The 27,958-nt window shown below is 38.9% G+C and overlaps 1 protein-coding gene across 1 annotated transcript in view; it reads right to left on the bottom strand.

The window, feature by feature from the left end:
• MDGA1 (MAM domain containing glycosylphosphatidylinositol anchor 1) overlaps positions 1-27,958 on the bottom strand; it is a 3,256,518-nt gene that overhangs the window by 162,341 nt on the left and 3,066,219 nt on the right. Inside the window, exon 14 of the mRNA XM_044060326.1 lies at positions 11,032-11,181. Within this exon, the coding sequence (XP_043916261.1) occupies positions 11,032-11,181 (150 nt within the window). The remainder of the gene's footprint in view (positions 1-11,031; positions 11,182-27,958) is intronic.

The following is a 27,958-nucleotide window of genomic DNA, read 5'->3' as shown; positions in this document are numbered from 1 at the left end:
TTTTGTTCAGCAAGTGGCTGTCACTGTTTGTGTACAGAATTTGAAAGCAGTGATAGTACCACAACAAGTAGCAGCATACTTGCCTTTGGTGCAGACGGCTGTGGGTTTACTCCCACACCATCTAGATTTGATGCAGATACTGCAATGCACTTTAAGAAGGGGGTTGTTGCACTCTTGACTCTGTTGTCCTTTGGATGAGATGTTAAACCCAGGCCTCATCTGTGCTAGGTGCTGTGAGATCTTTACACCCACCTGCACTACTGAAAAGAGTAGGGAGAAGTTCCATAATGCCCTGGCCAAATCTCCCCTAGTAGTATAAATACCAGCAAGGCTGTCCCCTGAAAAGATGCTACTACCATAATGGGACTAACTTGGTCAACAAAGGACATTCAGATTAAAAGTTTTAAATTAAATCCACATCTCTGTCTTCATTTCAAAAGTGAAGAAAAAACTGTATGCATGCTGACAATTTTGAGCAGTATTTATGGTTACTGGGGGGAGAGAGACAAGTTATAGGACACCAAAATGGCTATGGGGGGCCTTGTCCATTCACCTGCCTAGGATCCCATTTGACCATGATGCTCTGAATCTGCTCATGTATTATCTTTTTCTCCAGTACTGTCTTTTCTTATAACTGTTTATTACAGCTCCGCCCCCATTTTTCCCACTCTTCTTCATATGCAGAACTCATTAATAAGTTCATGGCCTTAATCAGTGCTAGTTACAACTTCCCACCAACTTTTTGGCTTATATCGCCTCTCATTATTTGTTTTCTTTTTCATTGCTTCAACTACAGTCTCTCTGCAGTTTTCCACACTATACCATTAGGTTATCCTTTACTGCAGAGCTTTGACAGAACTGACGTTTCTCACTTTCATCTCACAGTTACTCATTACCTCCATAAAATCCTCTGACTTGTCACCGTAGCCTGCAGCTCTCTCCAGTGTATCTCATCCCTTTTAGTCTTACTAATACCTTATTCTTGCAGGGCTTCGATTCCACTACATTAATTAGTATATTATGTCATTTTCTGACAGCTGCCAAACTCTTTTGCAGCTACAGTGGCAATCTATATAAGGACTATCAGAATTAATGTATGAAATGCAGTTTTTTTTCCTGTAGATTTGGTTCTACTCCTTCCATAAGCTTAAACTGACATTTTATTAATTCATTTATTTTAGAGATATAGTGTACTTTGCTATTACCTGGTTCATTATTCACAGAATTAGGGGGATAAGTCTGGATATACTACACAGTTAATTCATATTAGAGTAATATTATATTTTATAGCACTTAGAAACATGCCTAGGTATCTAACTATTATCCTGAATTCCTTGTGGAAGGAATTTTCTACAGCATTTCCCCATCTATCTAATTCTTGCAGCTGTCGGGTAGATGCAGGTTGCCTTTTTTCCTTTTATAGTAGCCACTAGCTTAAGGTACAAGACGTACTGCTGTTCACCTGACTATTTCACAGCAAAAAACTTGGCTAGGCTTATTAGCGCAGTAACAATCTATGAGTCTATGAATATCAAAAGCCATGTGGCACCTGGATTGCTTCGGCTTTCATTTGTTACAAATTTTAGTATAACTTTTTTGTGTTACATTAACGCATACTATAAAGTTCATGTTTTAGATGTGTATTCTATAATTGTATGCAACTGAGAGTTATGTGATAAAAAGTGTTATTTTTTTTCTTTTTATGACTACAAGAACTTGACATTTATCCATGTGAGCTATGCACTCAAGTTGTTACAATGATAGAGACGCAATGTGTTTCCCATCACTTAAATTCAAGGGTACCAGTAGTTTTTGATCCTCATGTAGTAATTAAATTCACTCTTTTCATCTATTTTTATGAGTTGTGTGTGTGTGTGTGTGTGTGTGTGTGTGTGTGTGTTTGTGTTTACGTGTGCATACGTGTGTATGTGCTACATAGTAAAAGTTTAGTCTCAGTTTTACGTTAGCTGTGAACCTGTATACTCCTGGAATGCTTTGCAGTTCAAATCAGTGTCCTCCCCCAATGCCTCTGAACATCTGCATTAGGACTGGTTTGGTAGGTACTTTTCCGTTCCTTTCTTCAGCTGCTTATCACTGAGCTTTTTAGTGTCCTTCGTTTACAACACATGAAAGCTCTAGGCATCCAGAGTTTTTACCTTTCTTTCAAGAAAATAAACTGCCTTGTCTCCTATTCATTCCAGATCTGTTTTCCCATTATGACTCTAATATCATGCCAGTGAGCTTATACTTCCTTTCTTGTTTTTTTTTTTTTTTCTATATTTTCTTTTTCTCTTTCATTATCCTTAGCATTTTGCTAGACAGGCCTTGCGTTATTTGTCCCTCTTAAGAATCCAGCTCTGTGCTACTAATCACTTCTATGGCATCTTCATGAGCTCATAAGTGAATTTTCTTCCTCTTCACCCTCTCATTTACATTTCTCCAGTGGTTATTATGACTGCAGTTTTAATGTGCTCTTTCTCTCACTAACACTGGAAGTTGCAGTCTCCAAAATGTATAGAATTCTCTATAGATTCCCTGTTGCTATTTGTTTTCACTCTCCCCGTAGCAGTCAAAACCTACATACATTTCATTTTATTTTGTCATCTCTTTCCCCGTTCTCCTTTATGAGTTATTGTCGCCCTAAAGATTAATGAGATGACCTCTATAGCCAGCATAAATCTTTTATCAGTCGAATTTACATGTTTCACACTTTCTGGGTTAAGAGAACTACATTATTTCAATGGTTAACTGCAGCTAAGAATATTGTTGTAATGTTGGAAAGTGCCCAGCACTCTCCACTTTAACATAAAAAGAAAGAAATGACACCATTGTAATGCACAGAATACAAAGGATTATGAGCGGGTCACTGATCATAACTTGTTTATTATGTGTTTGAGACACAGATACCAAGAAATTCACCTCAACAGCAACCTCAAGAGGTTGATCTTGGCATCAATGACAAGAACACATAATTAAGGCTTATGGCCGGAGACTTGATCATAATTCTTTGTGGTGCTTGTAGCTTTATCTGCTCCACGTACTACTGGTTACAGAAAAAAATGCTAAGTATTTTGCCAGCTTTCAAAGACATAGAGCTCTTAGTGAGTGCTGTCAGAAAAATAGTATGATTCAGCCTCCTCTGTTTACACCTTTCATGCCTCTCAATTGTCCAGATTTTCACAGAATGTCGAGATTTTTGCCTCATATTTTTGGTCTGTTACTCATATCAGCTGGGGTCATTGCATAAACCTAAATGCTGCTGAAGCTCTGCCACAAGGGCCAACTCCCAAACATCTTTAACTGAAAAATTTGTCTTTGCATAATAGTCTGAGGTCACTACATCTGACCCTGATACTGCAGAAGCTCTGCCACAATTGATATCTCCCAAACATTTTCATTGAGAATTTTATTTTTGTACAATAGCCTGGGGTTACAAGATCAACCCAGATACTGTGGAAGCTCTGCCACAGAGGCCAACTCCCAAACATTTGTCACTGAGAATTTTGTCTTTGCACAATAACCTGGAGTCACTACATTGACTCAGATACTTCAGAAGTTCTGCCACAGGGGTCAATGCCCAAACATCTTTCATGAGAATTTTGTCTTTCCACAATGTAAGCAAATTTGACTTGAAGAACTCTGCCATGTTTTAACTCTATCTAGTCAAATATGTGCCTGCCTGTGCTGGAAACTAGTTTTTACCATGCCCCCCTCTGACAGAGTTGTCATTGTACTTTAAGGACCACTTATTAAGTTAGCCACTATACCCTGGCTTTCTGTTTAAACATACAATAAGCCTGTTTTTCTCTCATGTTGTATTGCAGTTCTTGTTTGTGTTATACTAAATAACCTTTAATTTCTCTATAAACTGGCTAATATATACTCTTAACCAATGCTTTTTATTATGTTGAATTTGGTCTAATTATTTGAAATGTATTTGTTTTTGTACATATATTATTTTTAAAGACTGTAAAATTATTATTTTAAAATGTTTTGCAATACATTGGAGCTTTTCTCTCCCAGCCTCCACTGAAAATGGACTCCTAGTCAATCAGACTTTCCTAGTAATCAAATGTTAATAAATTAATAATTAAAATCTGTGGTTTCCTGACATATCACTGAGGTCTGAAGTTACAAAATGATGTCATACATTTTAGGCTTCTTATGCTTCAGAAAATGCAGGCAAACTCAAATCCTTTTATTCTAGCAACTTTCTGTGTTTATAAGAGTAAGTCAGAGACCCATTACTAGCACAGACAGCAGGGAGAAACAAATTGTTGCTGCTGTTTGCTGGTCAGGACTGGCAGATTTGACTGCTGAGTGCAAGAACTAACCTTAACAAGTTAAGCAGAGGTGTTTCACATTTGTTTAGACTGGGTCTCTCCCTAGAGCAGCAATTAACTTATTTTGTTTTCCACATATCGGAGCGTAATCACCACACTCCATGCACTGCATCATGTTTGCACTCTAAAACTGTAAAATGACAAACTTATTAATCAACCTTCTGAATTCAGAAATCTTTTGTTTTGTTAAGAATCTATAACTGCTGTTAAGACTGGATCTTACCCTGTGGATTAATAGCAGTTCGTGCCAGCAGGCAATGAACACTGGTAGAAGGTAATACAGTCATTTGATTGTATTTGTGAGAAAAGAGATACAATATACCCACTTGTTCTTTTTTTTCTGGATCCAAAAGCTGGGTGATACTCTGCCTCAAACATATACCCTACACAGATAGGCTAAAAGCCCTGTCCCTCTACTCAGTTTCATACAGACTCCTCAGAGGTGACCTCTGTCTGGCATACAAAGCATCTCAGACCCCGCCTTGATGGGACTGCTGCATATCCGTAAGTCAAGGTCCACTCGAGCAACCCATATGCATGACCTCAATTTGGTCTGTGATATCAATAGGACTTATTGGCGGGACAGATTTGTGTCCCAGAGACTCCCCCTTTTGTGTAATAGACTCCCTCTCCACATCAGAGTACCTCATTATCACTTTTTAACTGTGACCTGGATAACTGGATGGGAAGCAGAAAATACACCCCTGGGATTCCACCTGTGTCCCTGCTGGACAGGACCTTTGGGTAATGACTTCTCTAAACATGGGATAAAATCTTGGCTAGGGTTACAAGGGCCTCAGGGCCAACAGCCTTGTAACCTCCCATGATCCAATATAGTATGACTCACTCCAGTGAGTGTGGAATAACTGTCATCTCCACTGCTTTGTAGCCTAACTGTTCAGTGAATTCCAACTATCTATTAGAATTATGATTATCATTTTAATTGCAGCGACAAAAAGATATATTAAGAGGAATTCAGATATAACACCACATCACCCAGAATGATACCACAGTACAAGGACAAAATGATTGACTTCAGCAATTGGCTAAGCTTCTGGTGCCATTCTAAAGGGATCCAGTATCTGTCTGCCTGGGATGACATGGTCGACAGACCACGATGCTTTGCCAGAGATGGCCTGCACCTGTCACCCCTGGGATTCTGGATACTGGCTAAAGTTCTTGCCACCCCTATAGTGCCTTTTTTAGGCAAGGTTCAAATGACAAATTCACCACCATAACAGGAACAGGCAAGCAAAAACTGAGGTTGATGCTACACGATGCCAGAAGTCTGAATCTCAAAATGCACTCACTCGAGGCACTCCTTAAAATGGAGAACATCGATATCTGTGCAGTGACTGAGACCTGGTTCAAGGCTCCAGAGAGCACCCCTGCACTACCAGGCTATAACTCATACCACACTTTTCGGCCATGTAACCTGGACCGGAACACCAAAGGCGGAGGTGTATCCATATTCATTAAGGATATCCCCACCTCCAGGCTAGTTGCTCAGCATAATGCAGCCGAGGTTATCCAAGTGCAACTAACTCTGGGCAAAACTGCAATCCATATTGTAGCTTGCTACAGATCACCCACCATGCCCCAGGATTCCCACTCCTGTTTTCTTGATGTACTGGAAAATATTAGGGTTCAACCAGACACCCTAATAATGGGTGATTTCAACTACCCCACCATTAACTAGGAAAACTACTCATGTACCAACTCCTTCGCTCAACGCTTTCTGGAATTCATAAACTCCAATGCCCTGGATCAACTTATCCACACCCCCACCAGGGGCAACAATATCCTAGATCTAGTCATTACCAATATGAGTGACCAGTTTTCCACACCTGAAGTCAATGCCTCATTGGTCAGATCTGACCATAAGCTACTTACCCTAGATATCCACATCCTGCCTCCACCCCCCCCCCCCATTAAGGAAACAATAATAAAAAATTTCTCCAAAGCCAACTTCATGCTTCTTAAGATAGAAGTGGTGAACTTCATGACACCCATGCAGATGGACAATACAGTTATGACTACTGAATCCTACACAATTGCACTTTATAAGCACTTACATGAGTGCATGGATCGTGCTATCCCAAACAGAACCAAGATGCTATCCTCCAAAAAAAGGAAGCCAATCTGGTGGTCTCCTACCATAAACAAACTGTACAACAGAAGGAAGAAACTCTTGCAAAAGAGAGTAAAATCCCATGAGTGGAGGAGCTCCCTGGTCAGCCGCAGTAAGAAGCTGCGATCCCTGATAAAATCCTCCAAAGCTAGTTACAAAAACAAAATCGCCACTGATTCTAAAGACAACCACAAAGCATTCTATAGCTATGTCAAGAATCTGAATGGCAACACTCAGATCTGCTCTGAGTTACAGCACAATGGCACTAAATATACAGACCCAACTGATATTGCCAACATCCTGGCAGATAGGTTCAGTGCTAACTTTACCCGCCTTTCACCCCCTAAAGAGCCCATCTCTATACCGGAACAATGCAAAGTTCCTGTAATCACGGCTGCACAGGTAAAAACCACACTCTCCAAAGCCAAGAACACAGCATTCATGGGACCAGACAACATCCCAGGCGGCATTCTACATGAACTACAGAACGAACTGGCACCCCACCTAAGTACCATGTTCAATCATAGCCTCACCTCAGGCTTTGTGCCTGCCGAATGGTGCACAGCAATGGTTATCCCACTCCACAAGGGGGGAGCCACCACGGACCCCGGGAACTACCGCCCCATTAGCCTGACGAGCCTGGTCTGCAAGGCCATGGAACGTATCATCATGGAACTTATAAACAAAGACATTGGTAATCTCCAAACTCTGGATCCCACCCAGTTTGGGTTTGTAAAAGGCAGATCATGTCTCCTAAACCTGATAGACTTATTTGAAGCAGTCACCAAAGCCGTAGACAAGGGTAAGGTGGTTCACACAGCCTATCTAGATCTTGCCAAGGCTTTTGACACCATCCCCCACTCTGGAATTATAGATAAACTCACTAAACTAGGTATAAATCTCTATGTCACAAGATGGGTTGCCAAATGGCTCACTGACAGAACCCACACTGTGAAAGTAGCAGACTCCAAATCCGACTTCAGACCAGTGACAAGTGGAGTACCACAGGGTTCAGTCCTGGGTCCTCTCCTGTTTGGTATCTACTTCTCTGAAGTACAGGCTAACACAGAAGGTCTTTGGCTAACGAAGTTCGCAGATGACTGCAAACTAGGAGCCATAATTGAAACTCCTAACGATGTGGACATCCTACAAATGGGCCTCACTGAGACAGATGCCTGGTGTTAAAGCCATGGCCTCAAGCTCAATGCCAAAAAGTGCATTGTCATCCCCTTTGGTAAAATCTCTGTACCCATGAACTACAACATAGGCAGTAGTATACTTAACACCGAAAGTGTGATAAGAGACCTTGGGACACAGGTGGACAGTAGTCTCTCCTTTGATAATCACATCGCCACAGTAGTCAGGAAATCCTTCTATGTGGCACACCTCATCACAAAAGGTTTCTCATCCAGAAAAAAAGAGGTCATTGTTCCCCTCTACTCATCACTCATTAGACCCATTATAGAGTACAATGCCCCTTTTAGTATGTACCTCATAAGACATCTCCAACAACTGGAAAGGCCGCAGAAATACCTCACAAAGAGGATTACCAGCCTCAAACAGATGCCCTACGCTGACCATCTCAAAAAACTCCAGCTTTACTCCATTGCATATCGCCTACTCAGAGGTGATCTCTGCCTAACATACAAAGCTATGTCAAACCCAGAGCTGTTGGACATGCTCCACTTAAAGAAATCCAAATCCCTCCGAGCTACGTGCACTAGGGACCTAAACCTTGTCACCACAATAAACAGAACATGCCGGAGGGATAGATTCCTGTCCCAGAGACTTCCCATACTCTGGAATAAACTACCTATCTATATCAAACGAAGCTCCTCATTAGCACTCTTCAAGAAGAATCTTGATGACTGGATGGGAAATAGGAAATTCACCCCGGGGATCACCTCTGTGGCTCTGCTCGACAGTGGCACAGGAAAATAATTTTCTTGGGTGGCAAAACCAGGTTACCTTTTTGGCTGGGCTTGTATAGGCCCCAGGGCCGTTAGCTTAGTACCTACCTATGAACCTATAAACAATAATAAATCACTCTTAAGTAAGCACAGCTGAGGTATCCCTCTAGAATCTTCCAGTCATTGGAACCATGGTTATTACAGTACTTACTGCAGGGATGATAATGTTATATGTGTATTGCTGTATAACTACCGCTTTATTTACCAAGTAGAGTTTGATATGACATACTAAAAAATAATAATTTACATTCATACGTTGTTCCTTTCTTGCAGTACATTTCACTGTTTATGTTAGAATGTACCATCAGTTAGTCATTTAAATGTAATACTTTCTATATGCCTAAGTATGAAGAGATACCTAGCCACAATGATCACTTCTCCATCAATAGTCCTTTAAAACTTTGACCTACAGTAACTGTTTTAACAAAGAGATTATAAAATAAAAAGAATAAATTGATAAGACTTGGGCCAGTTTGGAAGGTTTGCTGCATTACATCCCTGTGAAGGGCATGTGCTACACTGAATTTTCTGTATATTAGAAACAATCCCCATTTTAAAGGTATCGCATTCTTAGTTCATCATAACAGATGCCTACAATTATATTCTAGCTCATCTGTTGTCTGACAATCTGTCCACTGTAGAAGCTCATGTCTGTTCATATCCAATATTTCCCTCATTCAGACAGTACACTGACTGGGTGGGGGGCATCCATTGGGCTATTAGAGTGCTTTGTGCTCTCATCAGCATCTTGGCAGTTTTTTTTTAATGACCTAACCGTGCCCCTTTTGTGAGGTAAGCACCACTTGTGTTATCCCAAGGGATGCCTCTTCCTCTTTTGTCATTCATGCTTGCTCTCCCACAGGCCCGGAATGGATCTGTCATGACTGGACTGGGTGACCAACAATGACTTTCTGACGCTGACTCCCTACATTATGATGGGCTTCCCCTCTCCTGCAGAGGTCCTGTCATCAAAGCAGAGACATGTGCTTAGTGGGAACCACCATCCTTCCATTCATGTTGTGCATGCTCCATGCTCTCTGTCTGTGTAGTCAAGGCTTTATCACACTGCACAACTGGGACAAGTACTAGAGAAAACCAGTTTAATTATTTCATATATTTTGTTGTCACCCCTGTACAATGTAATAGTCCTATTCATATTATGGCTGGTAACTTAAGATTCATTTTAGAAAATCTCTCTTCACCCATCACTTTCCTAACTGGTTCTATGATTAAATTCCAAATGTCCCCTAGTGTATGTAATGTCATATGAAATTTACATTTACTTACCTTATTTATAAACTCATGGCCTTCCTTATTTTTCAAGTTGCATTGTTATTCATGTGTGTTAGTAATATTTTCTGCTGTGTTTTCAGATGTGTTTTAACTCTAACATATTTTGTTACACTATTTAAGATTAACAGGATTAAACTATGTTAAAAGATCATCATTTCTGTTATTTGTGATATTAGTAAACTTATATATTTTTAAAATGTATAACTTTTTGGTGGCTTTTCTCATTGGAACTCCCTTGAAAATAGGACATGCCTGGTAAGATCATCCCAGTTAACATGCTTAATGATATAAACAAGAGGGACCTTGAAATATATTAGAGAATCAGGAGGGCTGTTTCTTCTGTTTATATATATTTGATACAACATAAAGATGTTTTACGCTCTAATACTCAGAAGACAATAAATTCTCAACATACTCTAGCAATGGCTGCCATTCAGATATGAAATTATTTCCTATTTTTCCATTTATTTTAGATTTCTTAGACTTATAAAACTACAAAATATTAAATAATTATATGGGTTTCTAAAAAGATTCTCATTTTATTTTAAAATATCTCTGTATTTCTGATCGTGGTTAGTGAGTCGTCCAGCAGTTGGTATGGAGGTTAAGGTTGTAATCTGTGGTACAGGGCTTGATTTCCTCAGCCAGCTGTATGACCTTGAGAAGACATTTAAACAGACATTGCAACTGGTTGCCCCTAAAATGGGACTGTATATCCAGTGGGCTCTACCTGCTTAACAAATAGGCATAGCAAATAAAAACAAAAAATCCTCCATTGCTCCTTTATTTGAACGTTGTCAAAGAAAACAGTACACTGCGATGACTGGATATGCCAGTTACTATCTACTTGTCCTGCTAATGAAGAAGCGTACAGGTCGCATGTATAATCAGACAATGGTCATACCATTCCCCACTGGTCTGAAAATGTAATAATGTCTAAGCCAGACAGAAGGTATTGCAATAAGGTTAACTGTTCTGCACATAGATTTTAAATGAGTCTATAATAACAAACGCGTGTTCCCAGGCATATTCTCTAATATCATATGAACAAAAGCAAAAAATGTTACCAGAAAATGGTGTCAGTTGGAATATGATGTATTTTAAAATGCCACCTTGCAATTTAAGATAACTAACTATCAAGATAAGCTCAAGACTTAGTATGATGATTTTGCTGCTCAGGTTAGATGCGAAAATCAGTAGTAGACTAGTAGCAAACAATTTGTGAATAAGGTCTAAATGAGATTTGCTTAACAATGTCACAAGCAACAACAAAAATGATCATCATCACACTTACCTATATGCTTCCCATACATGTGGTAATAGAAGGAAACACAGTAGTAGCTTCGCGAGCCTGGCTTTGAAGAGATGTTGTAGACAGGGCTAATGAGTCGTGCTCGTTCACCATTGACACGAGGTTTGGATGCTTCAATATACATGTAATAACCTTGGGAGGAAATAAGTTATTGAAATAAGTAGACAGACAACAAATGAATGATTCTTTTGTCATTTGAAAATTCTTACAAAATGTAATGAATATGGTTTATGTAAGCAGTACACACTGCAAAACAACTTTAAGTAGATACAAATGAAGACATGAGATATCCTTGTTAAAGGCGCAGCAGGCCATACTTTCCCATGTGGAATGGATTTTTCTCAATGCATCCCCCTCCCAATTCATATCCATATCAATTTGCCAAAATAATTCTAGCAGGTCAATACAGAAAATGTATTTATTTTTTGCAGCACTAAACCCTTCATACCAGCTACCATCTATATCTATATCTATAGCTATATCTATATCTATACCTATATCTACAGCTGTATCTATATAGCTATATACATAGTAACTGCACGCTCATACAATGGGGAAAGATTAATGTCAAGCTCTACATAATGGGTTTCAGTACAACTGTGTTGCCATATTGGGACAGGTTGTAATTTCTGCCATTCAGCTGTCATGGTCACCTTAATTCTTAAAACATGGTGAAGCACAGCCCTGGTGTAAGCTATAAAATGATCAAGTTGACCATGTTCAATCAAACAGGTTCAGTTAAGCATGTTTTGTTCAAGTGACTATCACTTAAAAACAAGAAAACAAAAAATCTATAGTCAGAAGTAATATCAAAATCATAAAAATCATGAGTCTATATTATTGTCAGACATTAAAACAAGGAAGATAATGCCACTGGATCAAATTAGAATCAACGACAAAACTAAAAGTAGAAAACCTCTTTTGCACATTTTCAGGCATTAGAAATGCTTTAACTGGGTATTATAGTAGCTTAGTTATCACAAACCTAATTGATCATTACCTGTTCATGTGTGAATAGGTTAATGGCAAAATGATGTCGATTAGGGAATAAATTATTAATTGGCAATAATGCCAGGATTGTATAGACATGTATCCTATTATTATTTTTTTGACAAAACTTTATAGAATTTTTAGCAACAACATTGTTAAGGATAAATTAATATAATTACTAACATTTTCATTCACATCAAGATCCTTATCAGAGACAACCCTTTCCTCTAGTATTTCTGTTAAAGCAGACCACATGCTGTCATTCAGATTGGATGATTTAGTTGCTTGGCAGAGTATTTGGTTTCAGTTTTCCATTTCACAAGTCAGTGTCAATTCTGTGGCAAGACACATAGCTTGTAAAGTATGCAAACTTTCAAGGAGGTGATATTTATTGAGCATCATTGCGATGCCCACTATCATGTTTTTTTTGAACTTGTGATTTTATTCAAACAGAGAATCAATTCCCAGGCAGTCTATCAGATTTGAGAAATTACTTTGTATTTACATGTGTGTGTGTGTGTGTGTGTGTGTGTGTGTGTGTGTGCATATATATATATATATATATATATATATATATAGGGTCTATATTATAAGAACGAATGCTTAAAATGTCGGGCACCAGTTTGTCGACATGTTTAAAGCGAACGCTCTTATAAGTGAAAGCACTAAAGATCTAAAACATTAAGTTCGAAATGTCATAGTTGGCCAACACACGCAAATGTAGCAGTAATGTAAAGATGTGTACATTATGAATTATGCATGTTTACCTTAATTTTAGTGCAATCTTGGAGTTGGTATATATAATTAGCAGGGGATAAGGGGGGGGTGCAGCCCTCCACATGGGCCCCCTGCAAAAATTTGAGAAAAATTAGTGTATGTGTGTTAACTGGTTTGTGTTTTGGGAAAGTGACATTTTGGTCAAGTGTAATTTTGGCGATTTACTGTTGGCAATTGGTATGGTTATTTAATTTACTTTACAGACAGGAAGGATTGTAGCGTATATTTACAGTGTTCATTCCAAGTGAAATTGACTGTGTTTGCAGTTCACGTTCAATGCGGCAGTGGGGGATTGGTGTTGGACAGCTAAAATATTTTGAGTATGTCGGTTTCAACTTTGTTAGCTTTCGCTTATAAGAGCGCTTGCTTCAAATGTGTTGACAAAAATGTGCTCGACATTTTAAGTGTTCATTCTTATAATCGACGCATATATATATATATATATATATATATATATATATATATATATATATACAGATAGATATAGATAGTGATAGATACACATAGATATACAAACAGAAATAGATGGAGATATATATACACAAACACACACACACACACACACACACACACACACACACACACACACACACACACACACAGACTGGAGCACTCCAGAATCAACTCACCTTGCATGCTGGTCCTTGCCTCTGCCTCCTACTATGCTATAAAACATAAACTGATAAAACCCACTCATGTAGATATAAATACATTAAAACCCACTCTTGCAGATATCCGTACACTAAAACCCTACTCATGTAGATATGAGTACACTAAAGCCCAATCATGTAGATATGAGAACACTAAAACCCCACTTACGTAGATCTGAGAATACTAAAGCCCACTCATATAGATATGAGAACACTAAAACCCCACTCATGTAGATATGAGAATACTAAAGCCACTCATGTAGATATGAGAACACTAAAACCCCACTCATGTAGATCTGAGTACACTAAAGCCCACTCATGTTGATATTAGTACACTAAAGCCCACTCATGTAGATATGAGAACACTAAAGCCCACTCATGTAGTTATGAGAACACTGCTTCAAGGCTGAATTTAGCTTTGTACACATTCTATATGTGGTTCATGAAGACTGACAGAAGTAAAACAAATGATACTTCGGTGCAAATTCATGTAAAAACCATAAAACTAAATAGCAAAAAACACCTATGTCTTGTACAGACCTAAAATGTATTTATTTATTACGAACAACAGGAACAGCACACACAGCAAACGGAGTACGGGACCCACACAAGATAAAGAAGTAAGTAACAAAAAAGTCATAAAGTTCAGGTGTGGTCCCCAAATGGCATACAACTCACTTATAAAACTCCAAGCAAAAATCCAGCATCCAAAGTTGATCAAAAAACAAGTTTATTCCAGTAAGCGCTTTCACCCTTAGGCTTCTTCAGACTTTACAAAACAGTAACTACTGAACAGGTTTAAAAATCTTAAGAGCTCTAGTAATTGGTCGAGCCCAAGCCAATCAACACTAGTTAACAAAAGCATCACCACTTGAATATATCAGCTGAGGTTGTTGTTAAAAATTCACATAAAAATACATCCATGTTGATTAGTACAAAAATATCTGTCCATAGGGCAAAAGTTATTTACAAAAGCAATGTTAAAATATTAAAATTTCAAAATGTTGATTGGCTTGGGCTCGACCAATTACTAGAGCTCTTAAGATTTTTAAACCTGTTCAGTAGTTACTGTTTTGTAAAGTCTGAAGAAGCCTAAGGGTGAAAGCGCTTACTGGAATAAACTTGTTTTTTGATCAACTTTGGATGCTGGATTTTTGCTTGGAGTTTTATAAGTGAGTTGTATGCCATTTGGGGACCACACCTGAACTTTATGACTTTTTTGTATTTATTTATTAATTGCTTTCATCTCCCGGTATCACGACTTCATTAGAACAAAACAAAAATGCATATGTAACCCAATCTTATATATTAATTTGTTAAAGACATTAAGTAATCTTAAAGGCATACATATCTGTGTCAATAAATAAATTTGTATATTGTATACTTGGTCCCTTTTAGTCTTCAAAATGCATCTAATGGATATGCGTTCTTCTAAACCTGGATCCTCATCAGATCCCAATACCAACTGCCAATTTAATTCCCTCACTAACAATTCAGTTTTCCAGTCACCCCCATATTCATTTTGTCTCACCCTTTCTAATACAAAAAAATACAAATTTATTAAAGTTCACATAATACTTAACATACTTTGTCAGTGCATTAGCATCATCCTGCTTGTGTATAGGATATACACATTGATAAATATGCTAGTTTAAGGCTTTCATAGTTTTCCCAACATAAAATGCAGGACAAGAAAGACATGTTACCAAGTAAACAATACCTGAACTATTATAATCAAATTGTCCTTCTCCATAAATGAGCCTGTCCTCTAAAGTAACAAAGTTATCTGTATTAAAGAACATACATTGTTTGCATCTCTCACATTAAAACATGAGGGATTTTCTGAACAGAAAACATTGTCCCTTACCCCAGCAGTCTGCAGCCACAGACTGTCCCCCCCCTTTTTCATCATTTCATCAGATCCTTCACTCACAATGAAGTATGCACATTAAATAGGTCAAGCCCAACATCACTCAGGTATGTATTATATTATCATACAGGTCACTATGATCCGACATGATCATACCCATTGTCCTCAAAGCCCTAGCTATATAATGATTAACAAATTCACAAGCAGCTTTAATAGCATTTACAAGCACTCCTTCAAACCAATTTAGGAATCATCGCTGACTATACTATAATTGGAAAAGTGTGCCTATGCTTAATCTTTGCCGTCAATGACAACAGCTGCAAGTTTGAAACCATGTCTAAGTCATTTCTCCAGATGGATCATAATACTGTCAATTAAACCTTACTACTTCATCATGACTGCCATAAAAGAAAACAACCGACATCTAAGACTAATTTACCTTAGAAAATGAACCTTCTACAACATGGGGTCTAACCCTAACAAATTATCATTAGGTGCAACTGGTAGCCTCATCACCACCCAATACAGATAGGAATGACCAAAAATAATCACGCTTCTTCAACGTAAAAGATAAATAAATAATAATAACCAGGCATACCAATACTGTACATCCTCACATGCAAATGAAAGGGGTTAGATTTCCACCTACTCTGCCTATTATGTACCTCAATGGAGCTGCCCCACCACTAGGTCAGATACTTTCCCTATTTAAAAAGAATGTGAAGACTTTCTAGCATCTCTTATCCCTGCAACCATAATGCCTTCTTTCAAGCTGCATCAAGCTGCCTCAAAGGTAACATCCTACAATCTTTAAAACAACCAAAACAAATGCCTCATTCCTCTCAGCCCATGCTAGCAGGTGCCATCTTAACCCACACATCACAGGGCATAACTGAAGCTCACTGTCACATACCAAAAGAATCTCCTGGCCCTTACTCATATGATCCATCTTAGATGACTTCACTCAGATAAGCACAGCCTCTTCCATAATACATACAACTCTCCACTTTAAACTACCTAACAGCCCTCTAGTCTTAAAAGCCCCCATATATAAAAGTACAGCCAAAGGTGCCAATAAAACATAATCCTCTGCAGAATTTGCAAACTTCCCATAACCTTTTAACAGTGTCTTTAATAAAAACCTCTAAAAATGCATGTTTGTCTAATGTTAAACCTCTAAGCCTCTCTCATCCCCAGTCATTCTCACAATTAGACGGTCCTTTCTTCAATCAACCAAACCCACAAGTTTAGCCAATGCTATTAAAGCTGACAGCTGCATGTTAACTGTTTTCACTGATTCAATAAACTGCAATCTATGTTGCAATCAGCTCAACTGACAAAACTCCATCTTCTGTCTTAAGGTCACCTACAAATTGACTAAAACACTCAGTGTGAATGTATAGGCCTTCCTTGTGGATACATACCAAGACTGCTGAGTAAATTTCATGCTACACTCCACCAATTTCTCAGGATTCCTTGGAAACTTCTGACAGGTGCTCTTCCACACATGGAACAACCATTTGGAACCTGAAAAATTGAAGGCCTGACAGACTATCAGCTATCACATTGCAATGGCCTGGAATATGCTGTGCTGAAATAGGTTAATTCATAAACACTGTAATACTGACTTGTTTAACAATAATTGCATATGTTCCATGTTTGATGTTTTCTTCACTAACACTTGAACAACTGCTACATTGTCAGAAAAGAAAACAAACCATCTGTTAGCCAACCCCTTTTTCCAAAACACTGATGTTGTCCAAATAGGCATCAATTCCAAGAACGTAATATCACTTCTCATTTGCTCATCTCATTCTAGTGGCAGCGGAATGAAACCATTTACCTCCAAAATATATCCCCATGCCTAACCCACCTGCTAGTATCTGGGAACAACTCCAAATCAAGTCCAATCACCCAATCACCCTGGCACATTGAAATGCTGTTGATACCTTCCAAAACGTTTAATCAAATCTGCAAGTCTTGCTTCAATGTCCTAGATACTCTAACCCAATGATATTTCTTCTTACCATCCTTTAACAAGTTGGCTACTGACCTGCAAATGGGGCACCCCAGGGTCACTGTCTGCCAGGCAAAATTCAACAATCTTAATAGTTTCAACCCATCTCTCACTCTGACCTTGGCCACACCCAACTACCTTCCACCATGCTCCTTCAGTTTATTGAGATTATTTAAAGGCAAACAAAACTATCCATTGCATGCATCAATCCTCAACCCCCAAAATTAATCTCTTTCAATTGTCTTTCCCTCTTATCTTTTGTTAACATTACCTTAAGCTCAGTAAAAGCTGCACAAATTCCTACACCCCCATGTCAGTGCTGTTTCTACCTTCTCCCACTAACAAAAAAGTCATCCAAATAGTGTACTCCCTTTTATCATTTCATCTGTTGGTTCAAAATCCAGTGCAAATCTATGCTGAATTTCTCAAAGGTGGTATGCAGGCCATTCATACAGCCATATAAAAAAAAAATCTACATACATTCCAGTTTCAGCCAATCCCCTTTGGCTGCCAACAGCAACATAAAGGCAGCCTCAATATCAAATTTTGCTAACCGTGGGTCCTCAGATGTCTGAATCAGCTTAACTGCATTATCCAAGGACGTGTACTGAACTTTACGAGTTCCTTGTTGATATGATAATTCACTGAATTTCCTTTAGAAAAAGACAAGTGATGATTGCCCCAATAGTCTTTCAGCTTCCTTTTCAAAACCTGACCCAACAGTGACAACTTAAATCTCATAAATGGGGATGTAGTTAATGGACCCATGATCCCATGTGCATTACCGCATTGTACAACAAACTCAAAAAAAAAAATCTTTTCTACCTTTAGCTGATTTCAGACTGTTGTACATGTTGTTAAGACCCCCTACATCTGACTGAATTGAAAACCCTACTTGAAAACCTTAAACTAACTTGCTGACCACACCACCTTCATGGGAATGTGTGAGTAACACATCTAGTGCCGAATCTGACTCCTGAACACCACTACACAGTTATCAGTATGGGAAGACTAATCCAAGCTCCACCCATACACCCCTCATGCTCTACCTTACTTCCATCTCTCAGTGAAAACCTAAACCAGCTATCAATCAGCTATAAAACCTCTATCATCCTATCCTGTGTTCAGCTCTTCACCCTTTCACCCTCCCTTTAACTCACTTAATACATCAGGGGATCTAGGACATATATATATATATATATATATATATATATATATATATATATATATATAGTATATATATTATATTTATTTTTGCTTTTGCTCTGTGTGTGTGGGTGTGTGAATGTGTGTGTGTGTGTGTGTGTGTGTGTGCGTGTGTGTGTGCGTGTGTGTGTGCGTGCATGCAATGGTGTGTGTGTGTGTGTGTGTGTGTGTGTGCGTGCGTGCGTGTGTGTGTGTGTGTGTGTGTGTGTGTGTGTGTGTGTGTGTGTGTGTTGGGGGTGTTGGATCTGTGATATACCAATCATCCAGTTTGCTCTATATGTCTGGCTGAGCCAGTCACGCTTCTGGCGGAGGCCTATGGGGTATATACTATTGACGCCTTGAAAGACATACCATTGTTTCAGCTACATGGCTTCTGAATGCACATGAATTTTTACTCTTTGACTTTTTAAGTCCTTATAGGTACATTCAGGTCAGTAAAGCCAAACCCCACTAGCTGTAGACATGCCTTATTTGGACTTGTTTAAAGAATTATACAGTGAAGATTCTAGCTTGGATGATCTGTTATCTATCAAAACAAATTATAGTTTGAAAACTACATTCTGTACCATTTTCTACAACTACTGCTAAATCCAATGAGATCCATGTAAGTCTGTAACTTTTTTTTCAAACACCTTTATTAAATTTTCATTTGTGACATAGGCAAATTTACATTCATGTAAAAGTAATCAAACTATTTTAACATAACAAACAATATACTTCACATATACTGCTATATATCATATAACCTAAGCAATGTTACATAAATTATTTAATTCCTGCTTTAAAAAAAAGGGTATAGATGGATTGGAAGCTGGTGGTTTCACAATGATGTTGATGCATAGTTCTTATCTGACACCACACTTGTAGTACAGTGGTAGAATGTTTTTTACTAAATGATTTGTCTCTGTGACATTATTACCCTTTGGGTTGGACGTTATTTGAATTATTTTGCACTTACCCTAATGTTATCGACAGTAGGCTTGTTTTTAAGCCTTCTGTTTCTAAAGAATTTCCAAACAATACAATTATGCTGTACTAACAAGCTCAGGTAAAGATAACAAAATGAAATATTCATGATTATACAAGAGATTTTCTCATTACTCTAGGGTAGTTTACAGACAAGACAACTCCTACACACACACACACACACACACACACACACACACACACACACACACACACACACACACACACACACACACAGCCACTCTTACCTCAGATCACTCATCCCTCTGCATACCCAGCACTTATCTATAAAACAATGTCACTAACTTAAAACAATGGGTGGATTTTAACTTTTGGCTGAGTTCATTAACTTGGCTTGCTGAACTCCGACTCGCTCAGATGTGTAAATGCCTTACTGCAGTCATTTCTTGGAGACAGCCCATAGCTAATTAGTATACGCTGCCCCCAAAACACCTCATTCTCATTTCTGGTAGGCCACGGAGACAGCTCACAGTAGTGATGTACATCTTTGTGATAGAGCACTGTGGTAGGACTGTCTCTGAATCAGAAATAGTTGCTACCGAAGGTCAACGGGGCTTATCAATGGCAATGATCTTTTGGAATTCCAGCTAAAAAACTATTAAACAGATAATTTGATTGGAAAGACAACAAAACAGATTATATATGTGTATGTACATATATATACATATATTCATTCTTACATCTCAGTCAAGCAGAGAACAGCTAACCACTAATCAGTTTATTATGTCAATATATAATCACATGGTCCCTTGGCCCTTTAGTTTTCTATGCTAAAAGCTGTTCTTTATGACTCCAGTGTTTAGGGTAATGTCCTGGATTCCACTGTAAACTTTGGCTGGGTTTGCACGTTCTCCTTGTTTATTTTTTTTTTCATGTTTTCTATTGGCACTCCAGGTTCTTTCTTCTTCACAAAGTATGCTGATTTATTATTCCAAACTGACTGTAGTGTAGTTATTCTTATCTTTCTGGCAAATATTGTCACTGACAACAGTCCATGATAGATCAGTTCTGATATCCAGGTAATAAATAAAGTAATGCATAAATAAATAAAATTAAGAAACTCAGAGTAAAAGATTATTTGTGGTCTGATAAATCCCCAGTTTTCTGGCATGAAAGCACTTAAACTCTTGGCCGTGTTGACTCACTGCATTTTTTGTTTTTTTTTTGGAAACTCAGAACAAAGTTTTCATTTTGCTACTCCGTTTATGATGGCCTTTATATTAATTGGTATGTTGGTAATGTCAAAAGTACTCTCTTCCCTGCAGACAAAAGCTTGCAATTGGTGATTTTTTTTTTTAAATTAAACACTGTACATATTCCTCACCAACAGAATATATTTCTCATCAACAAAATAAAAATGAAGGAATTGTTATTTTGAATGAAATCAGACAAGTAAAAAGTAATGCAATGCTGAAAATGTCAAAACAGTATTTCTGTACTATCAATATTCTGCCCTCCCTAGTAAGATCAGACCATAAATCTGTCTCATTCAAAGAAACAATTAGACCTAACACTTCCACAGGAGCAATAAAAATGAGAAATTTCTCCAAAACAAACTATAGCCCACTAAGCGATGGTTTGAAAAGTTTCAAACCCCCTGCTAACACAGCCAGTAATGACTCTTAGAGGAGTACACAGACGCCCTGTATAACCACTTTAGCAACTGTATTGACTCTGCTGTACCTGATAGGATCAAAACCAAGTCTCCCCATAAAAACAAGCCACACTGGTGGACCTCGAGTATAAACAGGTATATCTGAGAGCAAGAGGAAACTTAGCAGAGAAAGAATACCCTCCACAGCTTGAACAAGTAAATTAGATATCTGGTAAAGACATTTATGAGGCTAAATTAGCTTCCCTAGTTAAAGACATTCATGAGCCATTCTTTACCTACAGTATGTCTGAAATCTAAAAGGGAATACCCAGCTATGTGCCGAGTAGACTGTACCACTCACACTGACCCTGAAGAAACTGCCAACCTGTCAGCTGACTGATTTGGTACAAACATCATCCCCTGTCCCCAACAAACATACCCCAAAGCATTCCTGGCACCTTTCCTCTACCCAGTATCTCCAATGAGCAGGTCCTATCCGCACTCTCAAGGCCAAAAACACAGCCTCTGTGGGACCAGATAACATCCCAAGCTGCTCACTAAACAACCTAAAACATGACCTATTGGGACCACTTGGCACTCTCTTTAACCATAGCCTGAGCACTGGCTTTGATCCAGCAGAGTGGAGAACAGCAACTGTAATCTCCTTGCAAAAAGGGGGTCCATCAACCAACCCTAGGAACTACAGACCCATAAGGCTAACCAGCCTTATTTGCAAGGCCATGGAAAGAATCATCATGAGTCTTGTCTACAATTAAACAGGATAAAAAACAGAAACTAACATAAAACAAAAACTCAATGGCAAGGTTAATCAAAAAACACTTTATAAACGATCAAAGTAAGAGCTTTTGTCCAAAACAAATGTATGAACTTCATCAGACCAATCACATAGGCAACCTTCACACTCTTGACTTGACCCACTATGGCTTTGTTAAGGGTAGATCATATGTTCATAGGTAGGTACTAGGCTATTGGCCCTAGGGCCTATATAAGCCTACCAAAAAATGTACCCTGGCTTTCGCCACCCAAGAAAATTATTTTCCTGTGCCCCTGTCGAGCAGAGCCACAGAAGTGATCCCTGGGGTGAATTTTCCATTTCCCATCCAGTCATCATGATTTTTCTTGAAGAGTGCTAATGAGGAGCTCTGTTTGACATAGACAGGTAGTCTGTTCCAGAGTATGGGAAGTCTCTGGGACAGGAATCTATCCCTCCAGCATGTTCTGTTTATTGTGGTGACAAGGATTAGGTCCCTAGAGCATGCAGCTCGGAGGGATTGGGATTTCTTTAAGTGGAGCATGTCCAACAGCTCTGGGTTTGACATAACTTTGTATGTTAGGCAGAGATCGCCCTTGCGTAGGCGATATGCGATGGAGTAAATCTGTAGTTTTTTGAGACGGTCTGCATAGGGCATCTGTTTGAGACCAGTAATCCTCTTTGTGAGGTATTTCTGTGGTCTTTCCAGTTGTTGTAGATGTCTTGTGAGGTACATAACAAAAGGGGCGTTGTACTCTATAATTGGATCTAATGAGTGATGAGTAGAGGGGAACAATGACCTCTTTTTTTCTGGATGAGAATCCTTTTGTGATGAGATGAGCCACGTAGAAGGATTTCCTGACCACTGTGGCGATGTGATTATCAAAGGAGAGACTACTGTCCACCTGTGTCCCAAGGTCTCTTATCACATTTTTGGCATTAAGTAGACTACCAGCTATGTGGTAGTTCATGGGTACAGAGTTTTTACCAAAGGGGATGACAATACACTTTTTGGCATTGAGCTTCAGGCCATGGCTTTGACACCAAGTATCTGTCTCAGTGAGGCCCTTTTGTAGTTTGTCCACATTGTTAGGAGTTTCGATTATGGCTCCTAGTTTACAGTGATCTGCAAACTTTGTTAGCCAAAGACATTCTGTGTTAGCCTGCACTTCAGAGAAGTAGATACCAAACAGGAGAGGACCCAGGACTGAACCCTGTGGTACTCCACTTGTCACTGGTCTGAAATCGGATTTGGAATCCGCTACTTGCACAGTGTGGGTTCTGTCTGTGAGCCAGTTGGCAACCCATCTTGTGACATAGGGTTTATACCTAGTTTAGTGAGCTTATCTACAATTCTAGAGTGGGGGATGGTGTCAAAAGCCTTGGCGAGATCTAGATAAGCTGTGTGAACCATTTTACCCTCATCTATGGCTTTGGTGACTGCTTCAAAGAAGTCAATCAGGTTTAGGAGACATGATCTGCCTTTTATAAATCCAAACTGGGTAGGGTTCAGAGTTTGGAGATTACCAATGTCTTTGTTTATGAGTTCCACAATGATACGTTCCATGGCCTTGCAGACCAGGCTCATCAGGCTAATGGGGCGGTAGTTCCTGGGGTCTGTCGTGGCTCCCCCTTTGTGGAGTGGGATAACCATCATGGTACACCATTCAATGGGTACAAAGCCTGAGGTGAGGCTATGATTGAACATGGTACATAGGTAGGGTGCCAGTTCATTCTATAGTTCGTGTAGAATGCAGCCTGGGATATTGTCAGGTCCCATGGATGCTGTGTTCTTGACTTTGGAGAGTGTGTTTTTTACTTGTGCAGCCGTGATTATAGGAACTTTGCATTCTTCCGGTATAGAGATGGGCCCTCTATGGGGTGAGAGGCAGGTAAAGTTGGCACTGACCCTATCTGCTAGGATGTTGGCAATATCATTTGGTTCTGTATATTTAGTGCCATTGTGCTGTAACTCAGAGCAGATCTGAGTGTTCCCATTGAGATTCCTGACATAGCTATAGAATGCTTTGTGGTTGTCTTTAGAGTCAGTGGCAATTTTGTTTGGAGGATTTTATGAGGGATTTCAGCTTCTTACTGAGGTTGACCAGGGAGTTCCTCCAGTCATGGGATTTTACTCTTTTTTGCAACAGTTTTTTTCTACTGTTGTAGAGTTTGTTTATGGCAGAGAACCACCAGATTGGCTTCCTTTTTTTGGAGGATAACATCTTGGTTCTATTAGGGATAGCATGATCCATGCACTCGTGTAAGTGCTTATAAAGTGCATTTGTGTAGGATTCAGCAGTCATACCTCTATTGTCTGTCTGCATGGGTGTCGTGAAGTTTGCCACTTCTGTCTTAAGAAGTGTGAAGTTGGCTTTGGAGAAGTTTTTTACAATGGTTTCCCTAAGTGGGGGTGGAATGTGGATGTTTAGGCTGATTAGCTTGTGGTCGGATCTGACCAACGAGGAATTGACCTCTGGTGTAGAACACCGGTTTCCATCATGCTTACTAAACCTGGTGGACTTCTTCAAGAATGTCACCAAAGCACTGGACAAAAGCAAAGCAGTACATACCACCTATCTTGACTTAGCAAAGGCTTTCAATACAATCCCCAACTCAGGTATCAGTGAAACTCTCCCAGCTGGGGTATTATATGCCACTAGATGGCTAGCTGACTGGCTCACCGATATAATCCATACTGTCAAACTTGTGGATTCCACCTCCACTAGTAGAACAGTCACCAGTGGGGTACCAAAGGGTTCTGTGCTAGGCCCTCTACCATTTGGAATATATTTTTCAGAAGTCCAGGTGAAAGTACATGACCTGTGGCTTATCAGGTTTGCAGATGACTGCAAACTGAGAGCAATCACTGAGTCCCCTAAAGATATTAGCATATTACAGGAGGGGTTAACACAGACAAATGATGGGTGCCAATGCCACATTCTAAAACTAAATGCAATAAATTGCATCATTGTCCCCTTTGGCAAGGAGGTAGCCCCTGCAAATTACAATATAGGCAGCAACCCCCTAAGCTCAAACCCAGTGATGCATGACTTGGGAACACAAGTTGATAGTGTCTAAACTTCTATCACCAGGTGTCCATAGTGGTAAGGAAAGCCTTTTATGTTGCACATCTCATAAGTATGGGCATCTCATCCAAGACCAAGAATGTTAAAACTCCTCTGTACTCCATTCTCATCAGACCACTAATAGAGTACAACACTCCCTTTTGCATGGACTTCACCAGACACCTGTAGCAGCTGGGGAGACCATAGAGGTTCCTAGCAAACAGAATTCAGGGACTTCAAAACATGACCTACATGGAAAAACTGAAAGCCCTGTCACTATATTATGTGCCCTACAGGCTGCAGTCAGGGGACCTGTGCATGGCCTACAAAGCAGTCTGACCCTGCCATAATGGAAATACTGCATGTCCACAAATCAAATGGGACAAGAACCACTTGCTGCAGAGATCTCTTCCTAGCCTATGACTTAAACAAAACATGCTGAGAGACAGCTATGTCTCCCAGAGACTGACACTACTCAGGAATAAACTCCCAATTCATGTTAGGCAGAGCTCCTCAATGACCCTATTTAAGTGCAACCTTGACAACTGAATGGGAGACCATAAATTCAACCAGTGGGGCGGCACCTATGCCCCTCATGGACAGGGGCAACAGGTGCTGATCATATATTCACTATGCAAACAATCAAACCATCTAACAATGGTCAATTAGGGAACACAGGTATTACATGTCTAGGCTTGTAAAGGCCCTAGGGCCATTAGCCTAGTAACCTCCTTTGAGCCTATGAACCTATGAACTTTCAAGCTCTGTACTTTAATCTCTACTGAATCCATATCAAAACTAAAACAATAAAATTATTACCATGGCACAGTAACTTTATAATATCTCTTAGAATGAGAAGAGATGCAAGACTAACACTGTCCTGGCACATCTGTTAAATTTCTTGGGATTTACCTGGGGGGTGAAGCTTGTCCAGATGGGAGCAAATGCTTACATAACTCCTGACCCTATTAAGTAAGCTATAACTATTCTATAAAACATGAAATATAAATAAGGAGACCCTTACCTAAACTAACCTTGGAGTACAAGATGAGGCATCAGCTTCTGAATCCAGTGATGTTCAGGTCATAACCATTAACTAATGTTAATGTCTGACTCTTGTGACAGAAGGTTATACCTCTGAATGTGCCTTTTACTGCGTGACTAACAATTTCATAAACAGTGTTCCCGAATGTATAAATGGGCATGAAAAGAAAAGCAATGGACACAAAGGCTAAATTATATAACGCAGGATATACAATGCATAATATGTTACACCAGTTTTAATCCGACACCACCTGCCATTTAAAGAGCAGTACTGCTGTACTATTTCCAACAAAAAGCCCGTTATTCTTACTTTCATCACATTATGATTATTATTATTATCATTATTATTATAGTTTATAAAAGAAATCATTGAACTGAAAGTGAAACTCTGTGAGCCTGCTTTTATACTGGATTCCTAACATCCTGCATCCTCCTTGAACATACTGTTATGCAGACACTGATGTTGAACAATGCGATACTGAGCACGTGAAAGTGTTAACAACATCTGGAAATTTGTCAAACAGAAAAGTAAAGTCGTGTTGCCTGCTTAAAACATCTTTGTGTAAACATGAAAAAACTATGAGTCAGCATAACGCTCAAGTTGTTTACCTCATAGATAAGAGGAACAGCGTTTGATTGTCACCAATGAAAATTGGCTAGGCTTAAAATGTCTCACAAGGGCAGCTAGCCTAGTACTTACTTATGAAAAACAATATCCAATTTTATGGTCCTCTTTTGTTAACAGAATCTATACTTATGTGATATATATGGGTCATATCACCGATGCACCTCTCACATTCTCTTTTTAAGATTCATGTTATTACTGACCTTAAATAGGCCAAAGAAATGAGCAGTTGTGTTAATGAGAGATGACAATATGATATCATTATGTTTTCTATTATCACAAAACTTTTCTATGCATACTTCCTTACAATATACAGGTTAATAATTCAAAGTAGACTATTTGCATTTATTTTTCTACTGACATATTTTTCTGGCCATTAAGAGAAAATCAGCATAATAAATCACTAAAATGGCTATCTGTATACTACAGTAAATATTGATAAACCATGTATAAACAAACAGTTCTACTGCAACATCCATGCATGCTCTATATTTTCTAACAGGTATATTTAATATGCATGAAAGACAGATTGGATTCTGTCCCAGCTGCTAAACAGCGGATCATATCCATGTTCTAAAAACTAATTAATAAATATGTACATGACACCCTCAGAGGGAAAATTATACTGCTTTATAGACTTTGAGAATGCATTTAATTCAATTTGGCATCCTACCCTGTTGTTTTAATCTTCCAGTCTGCAGTTAGACAGAACAGCATGACTCACTAAAGCATGGCTCATCCATAAATATGAACTGAAGATTTACAGCATGCAAATAGAACACTTAAATCAGAAACAAGGAGTACAAACCATACAGGATGAGCCCTACTGCATTTAATTTCTACAGCAATGAGGAACATTTTGAATCACTCATTTCTCTAGTACTTGGGTTAATAGTAAATTATAAAGACATAAATTAGTCACTTTACCTAGCTGGGGATTCACTGACCTTCTCTATCAGCTCCTGTTCAGAACATTTCTCCTTTTACTCTTACATAAAAGCTTGTCCAATCCTAGCTGCAACGTTCAGTGCAGTGAACATATCTAAAGCAAGGGCCTGCCAGGCTAAGCAGCTCTGTATCCTCATATCTAAACATTTTATTTTTATATTTTCTCTAAGGTGGAACGGGAAATAGCTGTGATTGTCTAAGTATTATTTTTTACTGTATTTTTAAGTTAATTTTGTACTACACTAGGACTGTCTGTTGTAAAACTGTTTGCAGCCTCTTCTGTTTATGTTTGTGTGCAGGTGGCCATGCTTGCGTTTATATGCCCATGTGTGCACTTGCATTTATTCTCATAGCAGATTAA

The sequence above is a fragment of the Protopterus annectens genome, chromosome 1.part0 (assembly GCF_019279795.1).
Source record: "Protopterus annectens isolate FY-2018-M chromosome 1.part0, PAN1.0, whole genome shotgun sequence".
NCBI lineage: Eukaryota > Metazoa > Chordata > Ceratodontiformes > Protopteridae > Protopterus > Protopterus annectens.
The sequence above is the reverse complement of the archived record's forward strand: the minus strand, read 5'-3'. Positions and strand labels throughout refer to the sequence as shown.